The sequence below is a fragment of the Cygnus olor genome, chromosome 16 (assembly GCF_009769625.2).
Source record: "Cygnus olor isolate bCygOlo1 chromosome 16, bCygOlo1.pri.v2, whole genome shotgun sequence".
NCBI classification, from domain to species: domain Eukaryota; kingdom Metazoa; phylum Chordata; class Aves; order Anseriformes; family Anatidae; genus Cygnus; species Cygnus olor.
The window spans coordinates 14,994,374-15,015,578 of record NC_049184.1 but is presented as its reverse complement, the minus strand read 5'-3'; the positions used below and the strand labels follow the sequence as shown (position 1 = coordinate 15,015,578).

Sequence of the window (21,205 nt, the reverse complement as noted above, 5' to 3'; positions counted from 1 at the left end):
CGGCGCGGCGGGCGGCTCGGGCTCGGCGGCGGGCCGCGGCGGCGGCCAGCAGGAGGGCGGCGAGCAGGAGCCCTCCCAGGGCCAGCAACGCCAAGCCGGCCACGGTGCAGCGGTCGAGGCGTGCTCGGAGCCGAGCCGCCCGTGCCTCCAGCCGCTCCATCTGCCTCGCCGGCACGGCCGGGTCGGGGCGCGCCGCCCGCGGCACGGCCCCCGCCAGCACCACCAGCGCCGCGCCGCTCAGCGCGCAGCCCAGAGCCAGAGCCAGCCCCGGGCCCGGGGCCGGGCCGAGCCCCCCCGGACCCACCCCCCGCCGCCGCCGCCGCCGCCGCCGCCGCTCCCCGTTGTCGCCGCCGTCTCGGCCGGGCTCCGCAGCTCCGCCGCCCGCGGGGCCGCCATGGAGCCGCCGCCCTGCGCGGAGAGAGGTGAGCGGCGCGCACGGAGCGGGAGGAGATGTCCCCGTTCCCGGTCCCTGTTCCCGGTCCCGGTCACGGCCCCGTTTCCCCACCCAATCCTCCCTCCCCGCCGCCGCCCGAGCAGGCTGAGTGTGTCCCGTCCCCCCCCCCCCCCCCGAGCTGCTCCCTCCCGCCGAGCCCCGCTCACCCGCACCGGGCTCTGCCCCCTCCCCTGCCCCGTCCCCGCCACCCGGGACCGCCTCCCGAACCGGGGTTCCCCTCCCCCCCCCCGCGGGACCCGGGTCCCCCCCAGCCGGGTTGTGCCTCCCCCCCCGCGGAGCCGCGTCCCTGTGACCACCACCCCGGGCTGCTTTCCCCGAAACGGCTGTGCCCCCCGCCCCCCGTCCCGTCCCCTCCCCGGACCTGCTTCCCCGCGCCGAGCTGTCCCCTCCGGTTCCCCGGTTCTCCGAGCCGAGCCGTGCCGTGCCGAGCCGCCTCCCCCCGGTCACCCGCACCGCGCTGGAGCCCCCGGTCCCACGCACCCGGCCCCGCTCCCGCTCCCTCACCCCCGCTGCCTCCCCGGTCCCGCCTCGGTCTGCCCCCCCCGCTCCCGGCCGCCTACCCCCCGCCGGCTGCCCGTGCCGGTGCCGGTGCCGTGTGCCGCCGCGGTCGGGATGGAGGGCGGCGGTGGCACCCGAGCTGCCGGCCCCGCGGGGGCTCCGGCGCCGCACGCACACACACCAACGCTCGCACACCGTAGAGCCGCTGCCCCGGGGGACCGCGGGCACACACGTGCACACACGTCACGCACACAAGCCCGGTTGGTGCACCGGCACCGTCTGCGCAACGGTCTCCCCCACCTGCGGCGGGGACCCCCTCGCGCCGACACCTGGAGGCACCGGGGACCCCCCGTGGGCACCCCAGGGTGGGCTGCGTGGGGATGGGTGTGGATGGAAGGGGTAAGCAGCGGAGAGGTGTCTGCACCGGGAAGGGCACGGGATGTGTCCCCGGGGCTGTGCCCATGGGGTGCTGGCTGTGCACCCCACAACCGGCTGGCCCTGCTGGGGACATGGGACAGAGGTGGGCTGGTGACGGGGGCTGCAGCAGGGAGGGCTCCAGCCCCAGCCACCTGCTGAGAGCCCCTTCTAGGGTCAAGCCTGACCCCAAACCCCCAGAAAGCATTCAGGGCTTGACCCAGGCGTTGGGCCGGGTGTGGGGTGCTCCAGCCTCGGATGGTGCCAGCCAGGAGAGGTGGCTGCAGTCCCGCAGCACCGCGCTCCCCATCACCCCGTCTCTCACCGCGTTATCCCATTTTTCCCAGCGCACTCGTGTTACTGAACACGCTCCGCTTCTCTTTGACCTGAAACTGGATCCATGCCTGAGCCCCAGCAGTGACCTGCTGGCCAGGAGCACGCTTTCAGCCCGTTGTTAATAAGACGTGCTATTTCTGCTTTTGGAGCCGTGCCTGGAGTGGTGGTGCGGACGTAAATCCCGAGTGATAGCGGGGTGGGCTGCTGAGAGTTGCCGGGAAGATTTGTCCCTCACGTTGCCATCCCCTTCAGCACATTCACATGCCTTCAGTGTCTTCAGCAGCTCATGTGCGATAGCACCCAGTTGATGTGTGGATGCCACTGCCAGCGCCGGGTGAGCTCACGTGGCTGGCCACCCCCTGCCCCGAGCCCCCCATGCCCTGTGCCCGTCCCCCCGTACAAGTCCTGCGGCCACACTTGATTCCAGGCACCCTTGGGGCAATGTCCTGTGTGGTGGCAGCAACCTCCGACCACCCATTTCATGAAACCGGTAGGGACTCTCTCTGGTCTGTGAAATTCACTTAAAACTGATCAAAAAGGTCTGAAGAGCTTAGAGGATGAGCTTAGTCCAGCACATTGACTGCACGCGTCCAGCGTGCTGGCTCTGGCAAGAGGAGGCTTGGCTCCTGCCCTCGCTGCTCGGCAGGTTAATGACGGGTGACAACGTTATCCTTCCTTGAGCATCTTCTGCATTAAACTCTAAAGTTTGTGTTAAAAATTACCCCCTGGATATTTTTTACCTCTTTCCTTGCCTTTTTTTTTCCCCTTTATTTTCCTCCAAGGTGCCCTGGGAAGGTTTTCTGCCAGCTTTAATTATTTGTTTAGCTCCACAACATGGGTTTGCAACTCCCCCAACCTCTCTGGCCATAAGTGCCCACATGGTGGCTGTTGCTGACCTGCACCACCCAAAAAGGGATTGAACCTGGAGCTCCAACACCTGAGCTCTGACAGGGGAAAAAAAAGAGGGACTGCTCACCCCCTTTTGCTGTGTCGGGGCTGTGGATACACACAATTTTATTAATTTCTGTTTGCAGCGAGGGCTGTGTGTGCCGTGTGGTTGCGACCCACCCGCTTGCTCCTCCTGTCTCCTCTCCCAGCGCAGTGTCGAAAGGCACAGGCTTCCCAGCACAGTGTCCCCAGGGACACATCCAGAGCTGGGCTGAGAAAGTGGCAGAATTAAAAATAAACGTAAGTGCATCCTGACATGTTAACCACATTTAGAGAGGCTTTAGTGCCAACCCACTCGGCGGGAAGGCAGAAGATGCTTAGAGACAAGTAGGTCATGGGACACAGATTGTCCCGAATCAGCGGGAAAAGATGGATCTGGAGCACGCGGGCACATTGTGCCACCAGACGGGCAGACGGGAGCGAGGACGGGAGGAGAGCGCGTCAGCACTGAGCTCTGCCACCTCGAACATCGCCGAATTCAGGAGAAACAGCAATGCCACCAGTCTGCTCCTGAGCAGAGCAATGCATGCCGTCACGCCCTGCGTTTTGGGGTCCCCAAGCCCTGCAGTGCCGATGCACCTGAACGTGCCCAGTCTATATGTGGACGGGGGTGAGCCCACAAGTGCTGGAGCAGTGGTGTGGGCTGGGGTCTGTACCCACTCTGCCAATGGGGTCAACGTGTGCTCCTGCACCCCAAACCCACAGCTGTGCTCGTGAGGACACCGCTAATGGATGAGGCAGAGCGATGCCCCTTGCACATTGCTGCTTTTGCTGTGCTGCTCCTGGGTCTGCTGCGTTTACTGGATGGGTGCTGGGAGCTGGCCTCGGACCTTTTCAGGGCTGGTGGGAGTGGGATGTGCAGCCCCAAACACTGCCCCGAGCCTGCCCGGGGCTGGCAGGGCCACAGCATCCCCAGGGCACTGGCACCAGGAAGGGGAGGAGAGAGGGAGACAGCCAAGATTGATGCTGCCAGCACAGGAGCACAGAGAGGAGGGAGACAGCCAAGGTCAGAGACAGCACTGCCAAAATGCAGAATGAATCTGCGAGAGAGCTGGAAATAAATAGAAAGAGGAGGGGGGGGAGGAGGGAGCCTGGGAGATGGAGCAGGGCGAGGGGTGGGATGGGGCTGTGGTGACAGGGACAGGCTGTTCGGACAAAATGATTAAATAGGGATGAAGGGGACAGAAAGCTGGAGCCCCGAGCAGGCAGAGGACAGTGGGAGAAGGATGGGGACAGCCAGGGGGGCTGTGGATGCAGGTGTGTCCCTTTGGTCCCCTCCAGAACATCCCCTTGCAGCACAGCCCTGTTGACACCGGTCCTGCAGAGGCTCCTGGCACCCACTGGCCTCAATCCAGCCCCGTGGAGGAGAATTCTGTCCCTGCCTCCTCGCTGCTCACAGCATCCCGCAGCAGAGCACGGCTCAAGGTGACGCAGAGGACAGGGGCAGCAGCTGGGCAATTCGGGCACCAGCCGCTGGCTGCCACAGAGGTGGGGACACCCAGTGATTTAGGGGGACTGATTTATGGCCGGGGCTGGCTCTGGACCCAGGGCTGGTAATCAGCCTTGGCTCTGGGATGGCTGGAGCTGATGCAGCCTGGCACCGGCCGCAGGATGGGCAGCGCTGGGCACCTGGGCAGGATCAGTGCCCTGGCTGAGGCAGTGGGTGCCACTGGGGCTCCTCCAGGTCCCCAGGGGGATGCCTGGCTCCAGGGGGGCTTTATGACAGAAAACCCTCTCCTGCTCTTCCTCCCAGCCACTGAGCCACGCTGGGAAGGGGCTGAAAACGTTTTGTGGTGACAACTGAGGTCTGATTTTCGTCAGCTAACAGCGAGGTGACAGGGAAGCCACGGGCGCCTCATGATACAGCTGCGGCTGGCACACTGGGCTCAGGACTCCCGGGGCCGCCCCTGGCTGCGGAACAAAGCCCCCGGGACCCGGGGCAGGGGGTCTGAGGCTCGTTTGTCCCCTCAGCACCACCCTCGTTGTGCCGGGACCGGGCGGGGGCTGCGGGGACCGGGCTGGGCTCTGCCCGCCGCCCGCCGCCCTCTCCTTTTGGCGGGAGCCGCCCTCAGGCCTCGGCCCCGGCTCCGCGGCCGCCCTCAGCGCCCGGCTGGGCACCGCCGTCCCCTCAGCGCCCTGCCGAGGCCCCCGCTGTCCCCTCAGCGTCCCGCTGGGCACTGCCGTCCCCTCGGGACCCTGGCGAGTCGTCCCCATCCCCTCAGCGCCCGGCTGGGTACCCCGGTCCCTCAGTAATCCCTCCTCTCCTCAGCTCTCCTCAGCGTCCATCGCTTCAGGACCAGGCTGGGTAACCCCGTCCCCTCAGCGCCACGCTAAGTCCCGCCAGTCCCTGGCAGCCATTTGAAGCCCCCCCGTCCCCTCAGCACCCTACAGCCCCCCATGTCCCCAGCACCAGGCTGGGCCCCCCCCCGTCCCCATCCCCTCAGCGCTGCGCTAGGTCCCCCATCCCCTCAGGGCCCCCTCTAAGTCCCCTCTCCCCTCAGGGCCCCACTAAGTCCCCCCGTCCCCTCCACTCCCCAGGGCTTGCCCCATTCCACCTCCCGCCCTTCATTGCAGCCCCCATCCCGCCCCAAACCCCGTCCTGTGTGCCCCCCTGAAAGCCCCTTGCTGTCTGTCTGTCCCCCATGACATCTGTCCTTGTGCCTGCAGGTGTGCTCCTCCTGTGCCAGTGTTTGCTCTGTCAGCTCCGACCCACAGCTCCATCTCTCTCCGAGGCCCTGACGGACATTTTCCCTCGGAGCTTCACACCCTCTGCCCGCCTGCTCTCCCCTCATTCCCCAGGACCCTTCTCTACTTTGCCTCCAAGACAAGGGAGAAGGGGAAAAGCCCAGGGAAAGTGGCAGCACAGGTGACCTACGAGCCTCAGCACTGACACCATGTTCTACATGCATTTGCTCGTGAACAAGCGTGGGCCGTTGGCCAAAATATGGCTTGCCGCCCACTGGGAGAAGAAGCTCACCAAAGCTCATATATTTGAATGTAATTTAGAGACTACCGTTAAAAATATCATCTCACCAAAGGTAGGTTATTAAAGGGGGAAGCGTCTTCTGGTAAGTTCTGGGGTAGAGATGTAAATCTTCTGTAGGGAAGAGGACTATTGCTGTTGTGAAGACTTAGTAAGACAAATTTGTGGCTGTTTCAAAACCAGCGTGATTCCTACTGTGATTTTATTCAGTTCTCACTCAGATAAAACCTCTGTTCCATTAAATTAAAGTGATATAAATATTTTACTTGCTATTTAGCCCTTGGAGATCTGTGGAATATATTTATCTACAGTATAAGAAAAATTTTACCACAACATATTCAAATGTATTTTTTCTACATACTGATGGAGCTCTGGAGTGTGCTCTGTGGGCACAGCTGGCCAAGGGATTGTGGTAAGTGGGTTTGAGCTACTGCATGAAATGGGACGAGCTTGTCAGTATCATGTAGTAGCACTGGTCTTTCTTCAGAGACTTTGAGTACTAGCTGCAGCTATGCAACATAGTTTGGGAACTGCAAGTATTTGAGGAAATTTTCTCAAAAACAACAACAAAAAAGCCAGCTGCTTAACCAAAGTAAAGGGACTGAGAAAAGTACCATAAAATCGTACCCAGACCATTCAAGAAGAACGTTTTTTCCGATCTTATGATAAATAACCTTTGACATATCATAACCATCCTTGAACTTTCAGTGGAATTCTTCCAGGCCCACCATTATAGGCAGATAAATATATAATTAAGCATAATTAGTGCTTATGACAGATTCTGTATTAATCCTCTGTGTACCACAGATAAGGTATGATTCAAACAAGCACAGATGCAAGCAGTCGAGTATCCATGACTCAGTCCTTGGCCTCTCTGTTGCAATTGCATCCAAGGGAAGAGTAAGGAACATTTTGCACCATCACTAATCGATTCCTAAGGAGATCCAAGGCTTTCTGCTGGAGCAAGCAGTTTTCTTTTTTTCCCTGTGAAAATACCTGCTTGATAATTGGTAGTCTGATTTTCATTGTCTATCTTGCATGGATTATGATTAATTGAACTTTGTCAAAATGATCTTGGTATTATTATTTGGAAGTGTTTTCAAAGAGGTTGTAGTCTTTCCCTTGCACGCCGCTCTGTCCAGCATTGGAATGGCCAAGGGGAGTGTTCTTGATGCAGGAAGACTGCGTAAATAAGAGCATAGTTGGTATAACGTCCTCTCACTTGAATAAACAAAGTGGCAAATATTAGAATATGTGCAGCTACTTTCCTTTTCAAGACGTGTTACACTGTTCACTGGTAGTCAGCTGAGACCTTGCGGATGAAACAAGAGCATTGATTCAGGGCTTAGGCTTCAGCATGGCAATGCTTAGGGACAGAAGCAACTAGAAGTTCCTAGCTCTGGAAATTCATTTGCCTGTGATCCTCTATAACAGTACAAAGCCCTGCTGAATTTCTTAGAGCTCTCTACTGGTGTATTTTGCTATAACTCTGTTACTGCTGTGTAATATATGTATATATATATATTTTTTTTTCTTTTTTGGCCAAAAATATTAACTCCTGAACAACTTTTCTGTTGTAAATTTCAAAGTTTACAATAGCTCTGCGCACCTCAGGACACTTACTCTTAGGAGTGGTGCGGATTTACCACAGGAAAGCAAAATACCTCTTGGCAGACTGTAGTGAAGCTTTGACAAAAATGAAGACAGCTTTTCGCCCAGGTACGTACAGAATTCTACATTTTTCCATCTCTGTCCTTTTCTGCTCTTATCTTAAAACTTAATTTTGGAAGTTTCTGTTAAATACACCTTATTGATCCCAAACGACATTGAATTCAATGGTGCCTACGATGGTGCCTATTGGTGCCTACTGCCAAGGTTTAGTCTGGTTTATTTCAATGTAATTTCAAGTCTTTGACATCTTTAAAAGAAGCAGTATCTTAAACAGTCATACAAGAAGAAGCTTGAATTCAGCCCACGTTGCTAGATAATTAATTTTCCTTTCTAATGACACCAACAACATGTCTAACAATGTGTTAGTGCCAGATCTGACTGTGATTTGAGCTCTAGCCACAAAGCCAGCAAGAAACAAACTGAGATGACTGAATCCTTTTCAAACAGGCTGCACGTTTGTTGTTTTAAGGCACAAATGGGGAGGCACTGTTGTCTAAAAAAAGATTTCGAACAGGACACTGGCATCTATTGCCAGCCTTAATGTGCTTTGTGACCTAGCCTGTGTGCAGAATAGCAAATACCTACTGTACATGATTTTCAAGGATATGATGGAGATTAGTTAGTTAATGTTTGTAAATATTTGGAAAATGCTAGAAGAAACACTTGCAATAAGTACATAGTACTATTTTTAACAGTTACTATAGGAGCTGGTAGAGGACCACATAGCACAAGAACAAAAGACAATGGTCACAACTGCAGCAAGGCAAACTCCAACTAGATGTAAGCAGGAAAAAAAAATCACACTTGAAATAGTAAAATGCTGAAACATGTCGTCCAGGGATGCTGTGGAAACTCCAGCATCAGAAACAGTCAAAAGTGATCTAGCTTAGAAATTAATTCTGTTTTGAGCCAAAGGTTGGATTAGGCGACCTTCAGAAATCCCTTCTAACATGAATTGTTCCAGGATTTTCTGACTACTACGTATTTGCAGCCTGATTTTGTAATTATTTGATGCTGGTGAATAGTGTAATACAGACACAGGACAGAAAAATAAAGCACAGTAATTAATTTAAAATGGTATGAAAGACTCTAGACTGAATGTCAGCTGAGAATCTTTCAGTGACTTTAATTAACTCTTCATAAACCCAGTGTATTTACAGCATTATAGCACCTGTAGCAGTTTCTAACAGCAGCATACTCTTGTCTATCTGTCTATAAAAAATGTGGCTTCTAATACATACGTAAATTGAGAATTTTAATTTCATTTTGTGGTCCTGTTGACAACCTGCCTAAACTTTACCTTTTTGTTCTTTATAAAGGCAGCATACCCTCCTGACAGCTTTATAGTCTTACTATATCTACTTGGGAGGATGTTACTTTTATTTTATTGATACTTATTGTGTTTTGTTTTGTTTCTTTTAGGACTTGTTGACCTTCCAGAACAGAGCTTTGAAGCTGCTTATCAGTCCATTACATTACCTGAAGAATTTCATGATTTTGATACTCCACTACCTGATTTAAAGTAAGTTCTTCCCTACTTTTTATTCATTATTTTAGTGTTTTCAGAAGCAAAATATATCCTTACAGTTATCTGATCAAGATTTGTTTTGAATTGTTTTGATTTGATAACTGATTTCTTCGAAATCCTGAGTCAAACTTTACAAGGCTACAGTCACAAGAACTGTGCTTTCATAGAGTTCCTCCAAGTCCATTTAATCAACAGACCTTTACAATGACATAATATTTTGAACTTATCCTGCAAGATTTTCTCATTTAAAATTGTCTGAGTGAGCCCTGCAAACAACTTACTGACCTTGGGAAAAAAATTATATACAAAAATTAGTATAAAATACAAAAAAATTAGTATAACATACAAAAAATAGTATAAATAGTGGCCCTAGTATAAATACTAGTTTAAATAGTGGCTTTCTGTTCATTCTATTTTTTTTTCCATCAGTGCCATTGACGTTGCAGAACATTTTACCTTGAATCAGAGCAGAGCTGAAGACATCACACTTACAGAGGATTACGAAAGCAACATACTTCTCTGTGATAGAAACTTTGGTGAGAGAAGTTGAGAAATTAGAAATATTCTGTAAGGGAAAGTATGTTTTTTTGCAAAATGTTGTACAGTCTGAATACTTCCCCTACATGAAAAAGCTATTCTTAAAAGAGTGTTTGTTTATGTTTGTGCTGATTGGCCTATCATATGGTCTCATGCTTAAATTTTTGTGTAAGTACTCTACCTAAGTAATATAGTATGATACTGAAGACTGAGCATCAAACCCAACATTTGGTGGTTTTTACTGAGTTAGCTAAAGTTGACTGTTGTTTATTTAATTTGAGGTATGGGAAATCTTACGATCTTTTGAAAATTATTTGAAAAAATAGGAAATGGATAAATACGTTTCACATAAATTTATGCAGATGAAGCATCAGAAATTCTGTATTTATTCAGATGAGGAACCAGAAACACTAAGAAAACAGAGCTGCTTTGACGGCAGCTTCCTAATGAGCAGCAACAATCTCATGGCTGATCACACCTCTGCGAGTGTAAATGGAGACAAGTCTGCACTGCATGAAGATGTTTACTGTTTTGAGAAGGATTGTTTTGGAGATGAGGAGGCTGGTGCAGATATGATTGGTAGGGTTTGCCACAGATTAACAGAATTTTTGCTATTTATCACTATATGATCATTTAGACATTGCCAAGTAAAAATGAATTAAAGAAGATATTTTATTATATATTTTTAGAACTAAAAGCATTTGATTTATATTTAATTTTTAGTAATTTAGTTTATATTTTAAAGGCTAAAACGCTGCATCATTTTTTATCTTGATTGTTGTAATAACAAAGGCAATGAAGTATCTTCTACATGTTGATGGTTTAGGATATTTATGTAAACTGTTATAGACATACCTTTTAAACAATTTCAATACCATACCTTTCAAAGAAAAGATGGAGATCTCAGAATTAAGACTAATCATAGAATCATTAAGGTTGGAAAAGACCTCCAGGATTATCTACTCCAACTGTCTCCCTGCCACCAACATTACCCACTAAACCATGTCCCTAAATGTTCTCCTTTTTGTACTGTTGAAAATAGCTGTAACGTTGCTGTCTGTGGAAGCTGAGCTTTTTTTGTTTGCACAGAATTAACCACGAATAAGTAACATTAGGCTGTATCAGGCTACTTCATGACTACCAAGACTTAGCATGATTTAAAACTATGTGTTTTATATTTAAGAAATCCTGCTGAGGGATGAGCAAAATGGCCTAAATAATGACATTCTTGATATGGAGGAAGAACTTCCTTTGTCACAAGATCTTCCGGAGAACACCAGAGCCAGTGAGTTTGCAGTCTCTTCTCCTTCTTGCTCATGTGAACACTCTGTTCCTGCAATAAAGTAAAGTTACTCACATTCAGCCTTTTTCCTTTGTTAATTTCTCTTCCTTTTTTCCTCATATACTTTTTTCACCATTTTAGGTACAATTGAATTTGGCCTAGGAATTCTAGATTTGTAACGTGACATTGTTTAGAAACACTTTTATATGATATCCTGTGTTGGATATGCTTCAGATCCACTCTGCTGCTTAGGCAGTATGATATCACTTTTGTAGAGGAGAGGAAACAGGATAAGGGTTTGTTGAATTTTGAACATTACCTACCAGCTTTTCTGACTTCATATTTCAGCTACAAATTACTTTTTAGTAGTTCATATAGGTGCTCTTAGTCCTATTTTTATTGGGTATTGGTGAATGAAGCTGCTGAAATATAAATTAATTTTGAAAAGTGCTTCTGGAAAAAATCTTTTTAATTTTTTTAATTTTATTTTTTACCTTTAAATCTTAAATCCTTATACCACCATTACACAGTGACTTTAAAACTGAGTAATCTGGAATGTCTTTAATGAGAAACAGTTTAGTACTTCAGTCTGTTTCACTACCTGATCATACAGATTCTTGTGTCAGCAAAAGGAAGTGTGCAGTGCAGGACATAAGCAGCAGCAGTGTCAGATAGTACTCCTTAAAGTGATTGTGAGATTATGGACTCAACCATAGTTTTCTAATTCTGATCTTTTTTTTGTCTGATATCAGTCTTACATGTCATGAGGTTGAGAAATTATTCCATCTTTTTTTATTTGGGCTATTTGCTGTGTTTTCTTACAGTTGAATCCAACTGTGAAGACACTGCGATTAAGACAGAAAGCCATCTAATGAATGAAACAATACTTTTGTCTAAAGAAGACGAAGGATTTGTGCTTGAGCCAGTTGATGATACAGGTCAGAACTTGACTGTTTTTTTGCTGACAGTTTGCACTACTAGGTTTGCTTTTCTTCTTGTTAGTGTAAATATTTGAAATACAGATTATTCTCACTTTCATCTGCTGTCAGAATTCTATCTTATGATATTTATTATACAAAAACAGTACCAAGTTGACCAGTATCATCTGATCTGCCCGTATCTCTGCTTACAGTTCCTTCCACATACCAAATCAAGTGTTACTGCTCTGCAGTTCTGCTAGCAGTGCAAGCCCAGCCTATTCATGAGTGCTACTGAAATTTCAGAACTTCTATTGCCAGTGACACGTCAGTGATCCTTTAGGTGTAAAATAATGACCTTAAAAATGTCAGGCCTTTGTAAAATTTTGTTTCATGATCTTTTAACTTTATTAAGATGCAAAAAGAGAAATGTTTCTTTTCTTCTGTGAGTAAATCTAAGCCTCGCCTATTGTGTTGGTGGATGTCAGCAAATAAACAAGATCGTATTGATATAGTTTTTAGAATACTACACTGGAATTTTCCAGTAAAGGAAATTTTATCAGGAAGCTATGGATATGCAACCAATCAGTGTCTCTATTTTGTGATTAGAATGTGCATCTTAATTTTATTGCAAAAGTATAAAGCTGACAAATACAGATATTAATTATGAGATAATGAAACCTGTTGAGTGCGTCAGCAATTGTTGGAATAATTAACTTCCTGATGGATTAAAGATAGCTCACTTGGGTTTGTTGGTATCTCGTGTGTTCTCATTAAGTCATTGTGTTCCTGATTCTTTAGTACAATATTCATGCCTTCTGTAATTAAACATATGGCAATTTCCTGTACAAGAATACGAAGGGTAAACTTTATGGAAACTTTTGGAGAAATGTTCCATCTACTTGTAGTTTAATTTTAAAGCCTGTGCAGCTATTTGGGAGGTCTGCAACCTGTCGGTTAGACTCACAGTGGGTATTTTCATGCTCATGTTTTCTGTGGGTTAGACCTTATTTATGTATATTCACTGTGTAACAGCTATCAGTGAAAAACAGGCCTAGATCAGAAATGGGAGGCTGAAACACCTCTTCTGAGTTTTGAATATTGTAATTCCAAACAATAAATATATGGCTAAAGGGGAGAATTCTGTAAGTTTTTTCAGCAATACCCTTTTCTGCTAGCTAGTCCCTTCAGTGCTGAAATACACTACAGACAGGTATGTCAGTGAACGAGGTCACAGGGATCATGGATATATTGAGGTCAATACCTTTTTTTTTTTTTTTTTAATAAATGCTTGCTCTACTTAGCTTTCAACCAGAGGAAAAAAAATAAAAGAAAGAGGAAGTTGCTTGTGGATGAAGACAAGGAGCTCAGCTGCAGTGCTATATACAACCAACTTAACAACTGCGTAGACATCCTTGTTACGTTAGACCTTGCACCCCCAACAAAAAAAACAATGGCATGGAAAGAATCAGGAGGAGTGGATACACTCCTGTCCAACCCTACACAGCCTGTGGTTCATGCCGAGCTACAAATGGTAAAGTTTTATTCCTTGTAGATTTTTATTCCACTGTGTAGATTATGGGACTGTTGCACTTCTAAGATCTAACTGTGAGAGATTTTGCAGTCTTGGTTTTATGTGAAGTCCAAGGAAACTGCAGGTGCATATCATCATCGTAAGTATTGTTTTGCAGTACAGTTCGGTTGGATACCTAATGGTTATTTGTGTCCTCATCATTAATTACTTCAGCAGAAAGTCCACCTGTACAGCTCCTGGCTCCAGTCTTCAGTGCTCCAACATCAAGTAGAAAATGACAAAAACTTGAGAACTGATACGTCATTTCACACACCAGCACCTGACTGACTGCACACTAACATACCTTTTTTAATGATTTCTGTCAATTTTGTTCCTTTTTAAATTGTTCTTATTTTATTTTTTATTTCTGCTCTGTGATCAATATGGCATCATATCTTTCTTCTGCATTTACTCTAAAGGTACATAAGGCTTAAACATTATTATTTTATCTTTAATTACTTTAGAAAAAACGTATGCCAATCTGTTTTGTACTTTCCCAACTGGAGATTAAGCTTCCAGCTGGACAGCAGTCAGGAGACTTTGCCTTTCAGAAGGCCAAGAGGTTCCTGATCACTGTATCCCTTGGGCTAGAAGGGTGGGCCAGAACACCCTTACCTGTGGTTGTAGATCTTACTACTCTTTTTGTGCAAGAAAGATAGATTTGTTTCATGGAAATATGGTCTATCAAGCCTTTCATGTCCCCACGTATTATCTGACAGATCATTCAAAGAAGTTATGTTTAGGGATAATGATAAGACAAAGAAAAGAGAGATCAACTTGTACACAAGATGATACAGAAAGATATGCTATAACCCATGTGCAGCAGCCTGGTGTTAATCGCACTGTGTTTCTTCTGTTGTATAGCTCTGAGAGAGCTCAGAGGCAAGGTCTCCAGGCGAGCAGTTCTGCAGGTTCATTAGAGCAGAGCAGCTTCACCTCTTAGAGTCGAGATGCAGAATTACAACTTGTTCTTTACGAGGAGGAAAAATACTCTCACACCGGTACATGAGGAGAGAAATCAAAAGATAAATGTGGATATTTCCTTCTTTCTCCCCTCCTTACTGCCTAGGTTCAGGGAAAAATGATCCTAGCTGTTCCTAAGACTTCATGGAGACTTCATGGATTTCACTGCCAAAGTTGAAGCTGAAAAATGCTATTACTTGTAAAAAATGCAGATTTAAAATGACCTAATTCAAATCTCTAAATTCTCAGTTGCAGTAATTTATATACAGTTCATATTCATACCTTTGTTTTGGTGCTTGCAAATAATCTAACATTATAGTCTGAAAGTAAAAAATAAAAATAATTGTTTCCAGTTGTTTGCAAAATGCTTTGAGAGTCGCGGATTTAAGATGGCAAGAAACGTAATGCAGGTGGAGTCTGAAATGGAAGAAACAAGAAAAGAACAAGATACCTCAGGTAACAGTTTAATTCTATTGCTGCAGCATTATCTGTTGACAAATATTATCTATTTTATATGTTTCAGACACATGCATGGTGTGCACACACTTTGTGTGCAGTATTCTATAAATCATAGGCCAAATAAGTTGAAATCTTAATGAAATTGGCTATGTTAATTATAAAAAGAGAAAGTTGTGTAAATACTTTGGTGTTCTTTTCCGTTTTTCTTTTCCTTTCTTTCTTTCTTTCTTTCTTTCTTTCTTTCTTTCTTTCTTTCTTTCTTTCTTTCTTTAAGGACAGAGATTAACTGTTGTTTCTTTTTTATTTTTATTTTTATTTTTTTGTTAATACAGAGATGCTGATAATGGAAGAACCAAGTTACCTGCAGGAGTCAGCTCATTCAGAGACCGAGAGAAAAATTAGAAATGATTCATTTGTAATGACATCACAGAGTAACAGAAACGAAACTGATAATAACTTTGGCGAGAAACTAGTGAGCAGTTTCCATAAATTTTACAGACCTAAATGTATTTATTTTTTTCATTTTATGTTACGATTGCATTTAAAATAAGTTAAGAATTTATTAATATATGTTTGAAAAGCCTGTTACAGAGACAGCCAGTATAGTATTAATTAGCTTGTGTCAGGAAAGTTTTATTTATAAGCACTTTCACAGACTCGCACAATGAATGAATTAAAATATCTATTAATCGGTATAGATTACAATATAATCACTGAGTATAATTGGAACTTTAATATAAGATATAACCTGTTTGTACTGAAAATATATTTTATCATTTCTAAAGATGATTATCTTTTCTGTCTCAAATTGAGAAAAAAGCAATAAGGAATGATCTATTTCTGCCATCTTTTCTTAGGCTAAAGTGAAGGGGGAGTTTTTAGAGAATATGAGACTCTCCAAAGTTGACAAGGAATGATAAAACTGGCCCCAATGGCAACAGAAAATTTAAGGCCTGTGCCTGAACAAAGTCCATATTTGTAGGATAAATACTGTAGCAAAGACCTTTCCTATTTGAGAAAAGACGTGGTAGAAATATCAACTATTAAATCATTTTGGAAAACATTTATTATATATTTTTTAAGAAGAATTGTGTAATAGAGAATGATACTGTATGCGAAAATTGTAATGCCAATTGATCTTTCTGTTCTAACAGCAGGATGCAACTGCTTTCTCTGAGAGCTCCTCATTTGTGAATAATTCACTGGGCCAGGAAGCTCCGGCACAGCAAGCTGAGTTAAATGTATGTACACTCAAAGCTGGTAGTTCTCACTTATTTCAGAACAGAACTACATTATTTCACAGAAACATTAAAAAAGAAAAAAAGAAAAAAGATAATTTCATGAATTTACAGTGAATTTTGGTGTGCTCACAATCTTTAAGACATATTTTGCCAGTCAAACATTTTAATAGCTTGGTTATCAGGGATACATATACTCTTATCTTCAAAGGTTACAGAGTCAGTAAGGAAAACATCTCCTTATTTAGAAACGTATTTAGAAACTGTGCTTCCATGTAAAAAGGAAACACTTTCTGAACTTATTATGAGGATACTCAGACACTCTGAAAACTCTGGAGTTGTCTCCAGGCAACTGCAGAGGCTAAGTCCAAAGCCTAAAGGTGAATTTTTGAACGTCCTTTTTGACTCCTAACCACTACAAATACTGTCAGAATCCCAGTTACACGGAGTGGTCTCTTATTGTGAAGCTGCCTACCTGGGGCTCACTGGGACCAGTTTCATAGTGCATGATATGTTTTTGCACCTGATATCTCTAGTTGTAGCAGAAAGAACATGGTTAACATTCTTTTCTCTCTGTTTCACAAAGCCTGCAGAGGTGTCAGAAGTCCCACATAATCTGTGTATGGCCATCAGAATGCCCAGTTTCAGCTGAATTTTCAATTAAGCTAGAACTCTTGTCCTTTTTTTCATCATGGTGTATGTCTTTTTACACATGCTGTCTAACTTTCTGTTTTATTTCCTACAGGAGCTAGCAATGAAAAACAAAGACAATGAAGAAATTAAGCAGAGCAAAAGAACTCTTCAGTTCTTAAAAACTTTACAGGTAACAGTGGTGGATTTTGTAATCAATACCAAACAGCTATCGATTTCAGTTGGATGATGTCAGAAAACCTCCTGCTTATACTGTTTAGCATATTGCTGCATGTCATGTGCAGTGTGTAGCTGGATTTTATTGGGTGTTTATGTAGGAAACCAGGATTCTGAGTGCCTGACATGATGTCCACTCTCCCACAGCTGCTGGAATCGCCTAGAATTTTCTAAACTGTTGTTTTCACAGCAGCGTTTGCTGTACTGCTAAGCCCTTGTTTTCTTCCTTCTATGAGGACGCTCTAGAGCATCGCTACAAAGCCCAGTTCCTAGCTGCCCACAGGTTTGCCAGATCTCAGCTGTGCACTGCAGGGTGCCTTCATTTGGCTATTCATCTGCTTGAGCTGTTTCTGAGTTTAAGGCTATGGAAATGAGTGATAGTTATGCTACAAAGAAAGCTGGTAACCCCTTCTTTAAGAGAGCTTTTAATGCCCCGGTGCTTTCAAGGTGCTACAAAATTAACAGGGAGGGTAGTCTTTGCATCCGGAAGGCTTATTCTACCTTTCTTGCAGAAATCATTTCAAAAGTGGTGAAGCTGTAAGGTATGATTCAGTATCAACGAGACCATAACAGGCACCTTGGAGGCAGCACAGGCTGTCCTGATGGTGAATGTTCAAACCCTTGCCCTGTCATCTCAATGCTGAGCTTCTGCCAAAGCAAAATCCACCAAACTTTGCTCCAAGCCCAGCTTTTCCCCAGTGCTAGAGTTTGACTCGGCAGCCTTCTTGTTCTTTTAATTATTTTATGTGAACATTTATAAAAGGTTGAGTGCAACACCCATAAATAACTACTTACGTATATGTGCAGCCCTTAAAAAAACAGGCAATAATAACAGTTAATTATCTGTGACTGAAATTGTCTAGAGTATAGATGGTATTCCGAAGAACAGGGTATGCAATGATTTTTATAGTTTTGAATCATGAAAACCATTACAGCTTGCTTCATGGTATGCCTCGGTGCTGTTTCATTGAATTCAGTAGAACTGAGGGCTTATGTAGATGTTAGTAACATATGTAGGTGCTAGCAATATTATGGCAATAAAATGTTAAGAGTCACTATGTAAATGTAAATGCCAAGGTAAGATCCTACTCAAGGCCTTCAAGCAGGAAACGATCACTCTGAGCAACCCTCTTCAATTTAGACTTGATGAGATCCATTTTTTTTTTGGCGGTTAAACTGACCCAACTGAATTTCTTTTTTTTTTTTTTTTTTCCTTCTGCAGCACCTGAACAAATCAGGAGTGAATTCCTTCAGCTTACGGGAGCTCTGTCGGAAAAATAACCGGAAAGAAGTTGCGGCCAAGTTTTACATCTTCCTTGTTCTGAAGAAACAGCTTGTTATTGAGCTCGCTCAGAGCGCTCCGTTTGCAGACATTACAGCCACTGTCGGCCGCATGTTCGATGCTTACTGAAATCACACAGTATTCAGATAAGCTAATAAAAATGTTTCTGATTTTTCAGAAAATATTTTTCTTGAAAAAATGAAAGTCCTGTCAAACCATGGTGAACTAAGCAGAGCTCCCCTTCATTTATGTGACCTCTCAGGACTGCAAAGTAACTAGCTTGGGCAGGTGTGCTGCTGCAGCATTGGGTATCAAGGTGGTCACTTGTACCTTTAGTCTCACATATATGTTTATAAAATGAGCAGTTACTTACTCTGTTGATAATAGATAGCAAAAATACATATTCCACATAAGACATTTACATTATGAAGGGCTTCATAAAAGTTCTTTAAAGCCTTTCTTAGAGTCCAGCTTTGGAAACTAAATTATTTTTTGCAGGGCTCATGTATGTGAATTATTTTACTCCATCAGTAAGAGAAAAGAAATCTGTCAAGCTATCTTTATCAAAAACTTTAGTCTATTTAAAATTATTTCTTTCAAAGAATGTTCAGTTTTTGATATTTTAAGGTCTAACAAGCTACTGTCTCCAGCATTATCTTCATGTCTTGAGATAGACAATTATGTTATCCCTGAAGTCATGTAAGCATCAGGAAGAAATCCTACTTCCTAGAAATCCTGCAATTTTAGATTGTGTGGAGTATATTTCCATAAAGACTAACAGTTTTATTTATGTGTAGATAGACCTATTTAAAAAAAAAAAAAAAAAGATGTTAAACTGAAATATTATTAATCCTTGGCATTTTAATCTAATTTATGGAAAGTTTTAACACCTTTACTGTCGTTTTGTAACAATAATATTTTTCACGTGGTGCAGGCAGCTTAACCGAGCCTGCTCAGCATGGAATGGTTTGTACGTTCGCTGCTCCAAACAAAGTGTCACAGTGCTTTGGGTATGTTGACGTCTCTTTATATGAAATCAATAAAAATCAAACAAAGATGTTTCCTTAGCTCACTGGTGTTTGTTCTGAAGGATCAAAGCTGGCAGCCACCTAGCTGTTGTTTGGGTTCACCTTCTTAGCGTTTGCTGTGATTTTCTTAAAATTTAAACGGACGGATGATATTGTCTTCCTGACTTTCCAGATGTGCATTTCAGTTACATGCTAACATGTGGTGTTCCCTGCTGTGCGCTAATTTGTTTGTATATGTAGGGTTTAGGGAATACGAGGAAGAGCAGCCCTCACTGATTTCAATGTCTCTATTTACAGGAATAAAAAAAAAAAAAAAAGCTTTAAGATTACTTAAGATTTTGCCCTGGGCAGGAATGGATGAGTTGGGGTGTTTGGCTGGCTCATGGAGGGATGTTGTTTCAGCTTTTATTTTTTCTATTTTAGACTATTTGACAAAATAAGCAGTAAAAAACCTTCACTGCTGTTCTGTGATGGGTTACTTTTCTGGGTGTAAGGGAGGGAAAACTGGCCCCGTTTGGGGAAACTTTTCCATTCTCTGCAAAAGAAACAGTATTTTCCTTTTCTGACTTGAACAGTAATCAAGCGGCCAGTTCTGCTCTTCTCTTTGAGGCCTGGAGGTTTACACTGAGGAGTCTGAGTCCCAGTCTGGGGGCAAGGATTTGCCTCTCCACGTCTCGAGCTCATTGTCTTGGGAGTGAGCCCGTGGCAGAAAGAGGATTGAAAATATTGCCACCTTGTAAAAGGCGAGGTTCTGCCTCTTCCCAGCGAGCTCCCAGCAGTGCAAGCTACCTCTGAAAGGAATGGGTATCCATCCTCTTACTCCTTGTGTCCCAGGTATCCTTCCCAGCTCTCAGTAGCCGTGGAGAAACAATGGCTCGTCGTAACACCTCAGCAATCTTGTGACAATTCACAAATTCTCTGCACCCAGACATGATGGGCAGGGGGACCGGTGAGGCAGTGTCAGAGACTTGGCAGGGGCCTGAGGCATTGTGTGTGTGCTTGGAGCAGAGACAACGACTGCATGAGGGGTCAGGAAGGAAACAAAATTCAGAACAAAGCAGGGAGAGAAGAAGGAACCATTTTTCACCCCCAGAAGGTATCTGGAATGAGCGTGCATCTTACACACCAGAGCTGCTGCCATTGCCACGATAGTGAGAGGAGCTCCAGTGGCAGCAGATGTGATAATTCATTAATTTTGTCTTTCAGGGGGACAGGCTATGCGTCGGATTCAGTGGGAAACACAGAAACAAAAGGAGCGTGGAGGAGAGCAGAAGGCAAGAAGCAACAAACAAGAGACAGGTTGTCAGGACATACACGCATTGAAAACGGTATAGCAGAATAAACGAGGTACAAACCTTGCTGGAAATAGTACGTGAAGAAAGACTAGAGTGTATTTACAAAACAGGTTTGTCAGAATTCCAAAATAACCGGCTGGGACTTACAAATGGAGGCTGCAAAGGCAGAGGAAGTACAACGAGTTGATTAGCAGCTGGCTCTACGTACTTGCGCGTGGCTGAGACGTGGGACTCGGTTTTTGTCCTTGATCAAGCGTGCTCAGGTGTTGGACTCTGACCCAGCGTAGGAGCCAGTTCTCTGGCCCTGCCGGCACACCAACGGTTTCCCTCCCTAAGTCCGTGTGCGCGCACACACATGCAGGATGTCAGATGTAGGTGTGTGAGAGCGGTGTGGGCACGGGGACACCCCTCTGCTCTCCCGGTCCCTGAAACCACCCCTGGGCGCTCGTGGGGCCGCAGAGCAGAGCCGGAGGCCAGGCCAGGCCCCGCTGCCGGCCGCAGGAAGCCTCACGCTGGGTCCCGGGAGGCACAGAGCAGCCTCACCCTCGACGATCACTCTCTGAATAGTTTGGGAGGGTTATCTGGTTAGCTATGGAAGGCAGCGGGTGGTAGTACCAGGAGCAACCGGAACGTGCCGGAGAGCTTCGGCTCCGTGCCAGCGGCTACCAGCGTGCGCCCACCTCCGCCACCGCGCTGAGCGCCGAGAACCACACGGGAACCTGCTCCCGAGGCGAGCCCTCCTTCACCGGGGGCGGCTCCCCAGCCCTGCTGCTGCTTTTTGCTGCTCGCCCCAGCGCCCAGCTCCAGCCCCGGCTCCGGTGAGGCGCAGATTTTTGTGGTTTCGCTGCTACTTGGCCCCAGCGCGCCATCAGCGAGCCCAGGGCGCGTCCGGGGCTGGGGCGGAGGGGGCAGAGCCGGGGACCGGGGGGCGC

The 21,205-nt window shown here is 45.7% G+C and overlaps 1 protein-coding gene across 3 annotated transcripts; it reads left to right on the top strand.

Annotated features, from left to right (window-relative positions):
- Positions 1-323: 323 nt before the first annotated feature.
- On the top strand, positions 324-19,457 carry RAD21L1 (RAD21 cohesin complex component like 1). Of its 3 annotated transcripts, XM_040575995.1 has the most exons (15): positions 324-422; positions 1,714-4,883; positions 5,318-5,688; positions 7,223-7,352; positions 8,727-8,826; positions 9,262-9,368; positions 9,763-9,948; positions 10,553-10,654; positions 11,476-11,589; positions 12,873-13,102; positions 14,458-14,560; positions 14,896-15,035; positions 15,718-15,804; positions 16,547-16,624; positions 17,891-19,457. In XM_040575995.1, exons 3-15 carry the CDS (start codon positions 5,545-5,547, stop codon positions 18,077-18,079), a joined length of 1,710 nt encoding a protein of 569 aa, XP_040431929.1. In that variant the 5' UTR covers positions 324-422; positions 1,714-4,883; positions 5,318-5,544; the 3' UTR covers positions 18,080-19,457. The 3 variants fall into 3 exon arrangements, with proteins under 3 accessions (XP_040431929.1, XP_040431931.1, XP_040431930.1); XM_040575997.1 differs by lacking the exons at positions 324-422; positions 9,763-9,948 and having other exon boundaries at positions 4,603-4,883; XM_040575996.1 differs by lacking the exons at positions 324-422; positions 1,714-4,883 and having other exon boundaries at positions 5,212-5,688.
- Positions 19,458-21,205: the final 1,748 nt, after the last annotated feature.

Coding starts and splice junctions, on each gene's coding strand:
- RAD21L1 (XM_040575995.1), top strand. CDS start 5,545: ATGTTCTACATGCATTTGCTCGTGAACAAGCGTGGGCCGTTGGCCAAA. Junction 9,949..10,552: donor GGCTGGTGCAGATATGATTG/GTAGGGTTTGCC, acceptor TTTATATTTAAG/AAATCCTGCTGAGGGATGAG. Junction 15,805..16,546: donor CACAGCAAGCTGAGTTAAAT/GTATGTACACTC, acceptor TATTTCCTACAG/GAGCTAGCAATGAAAAACAA.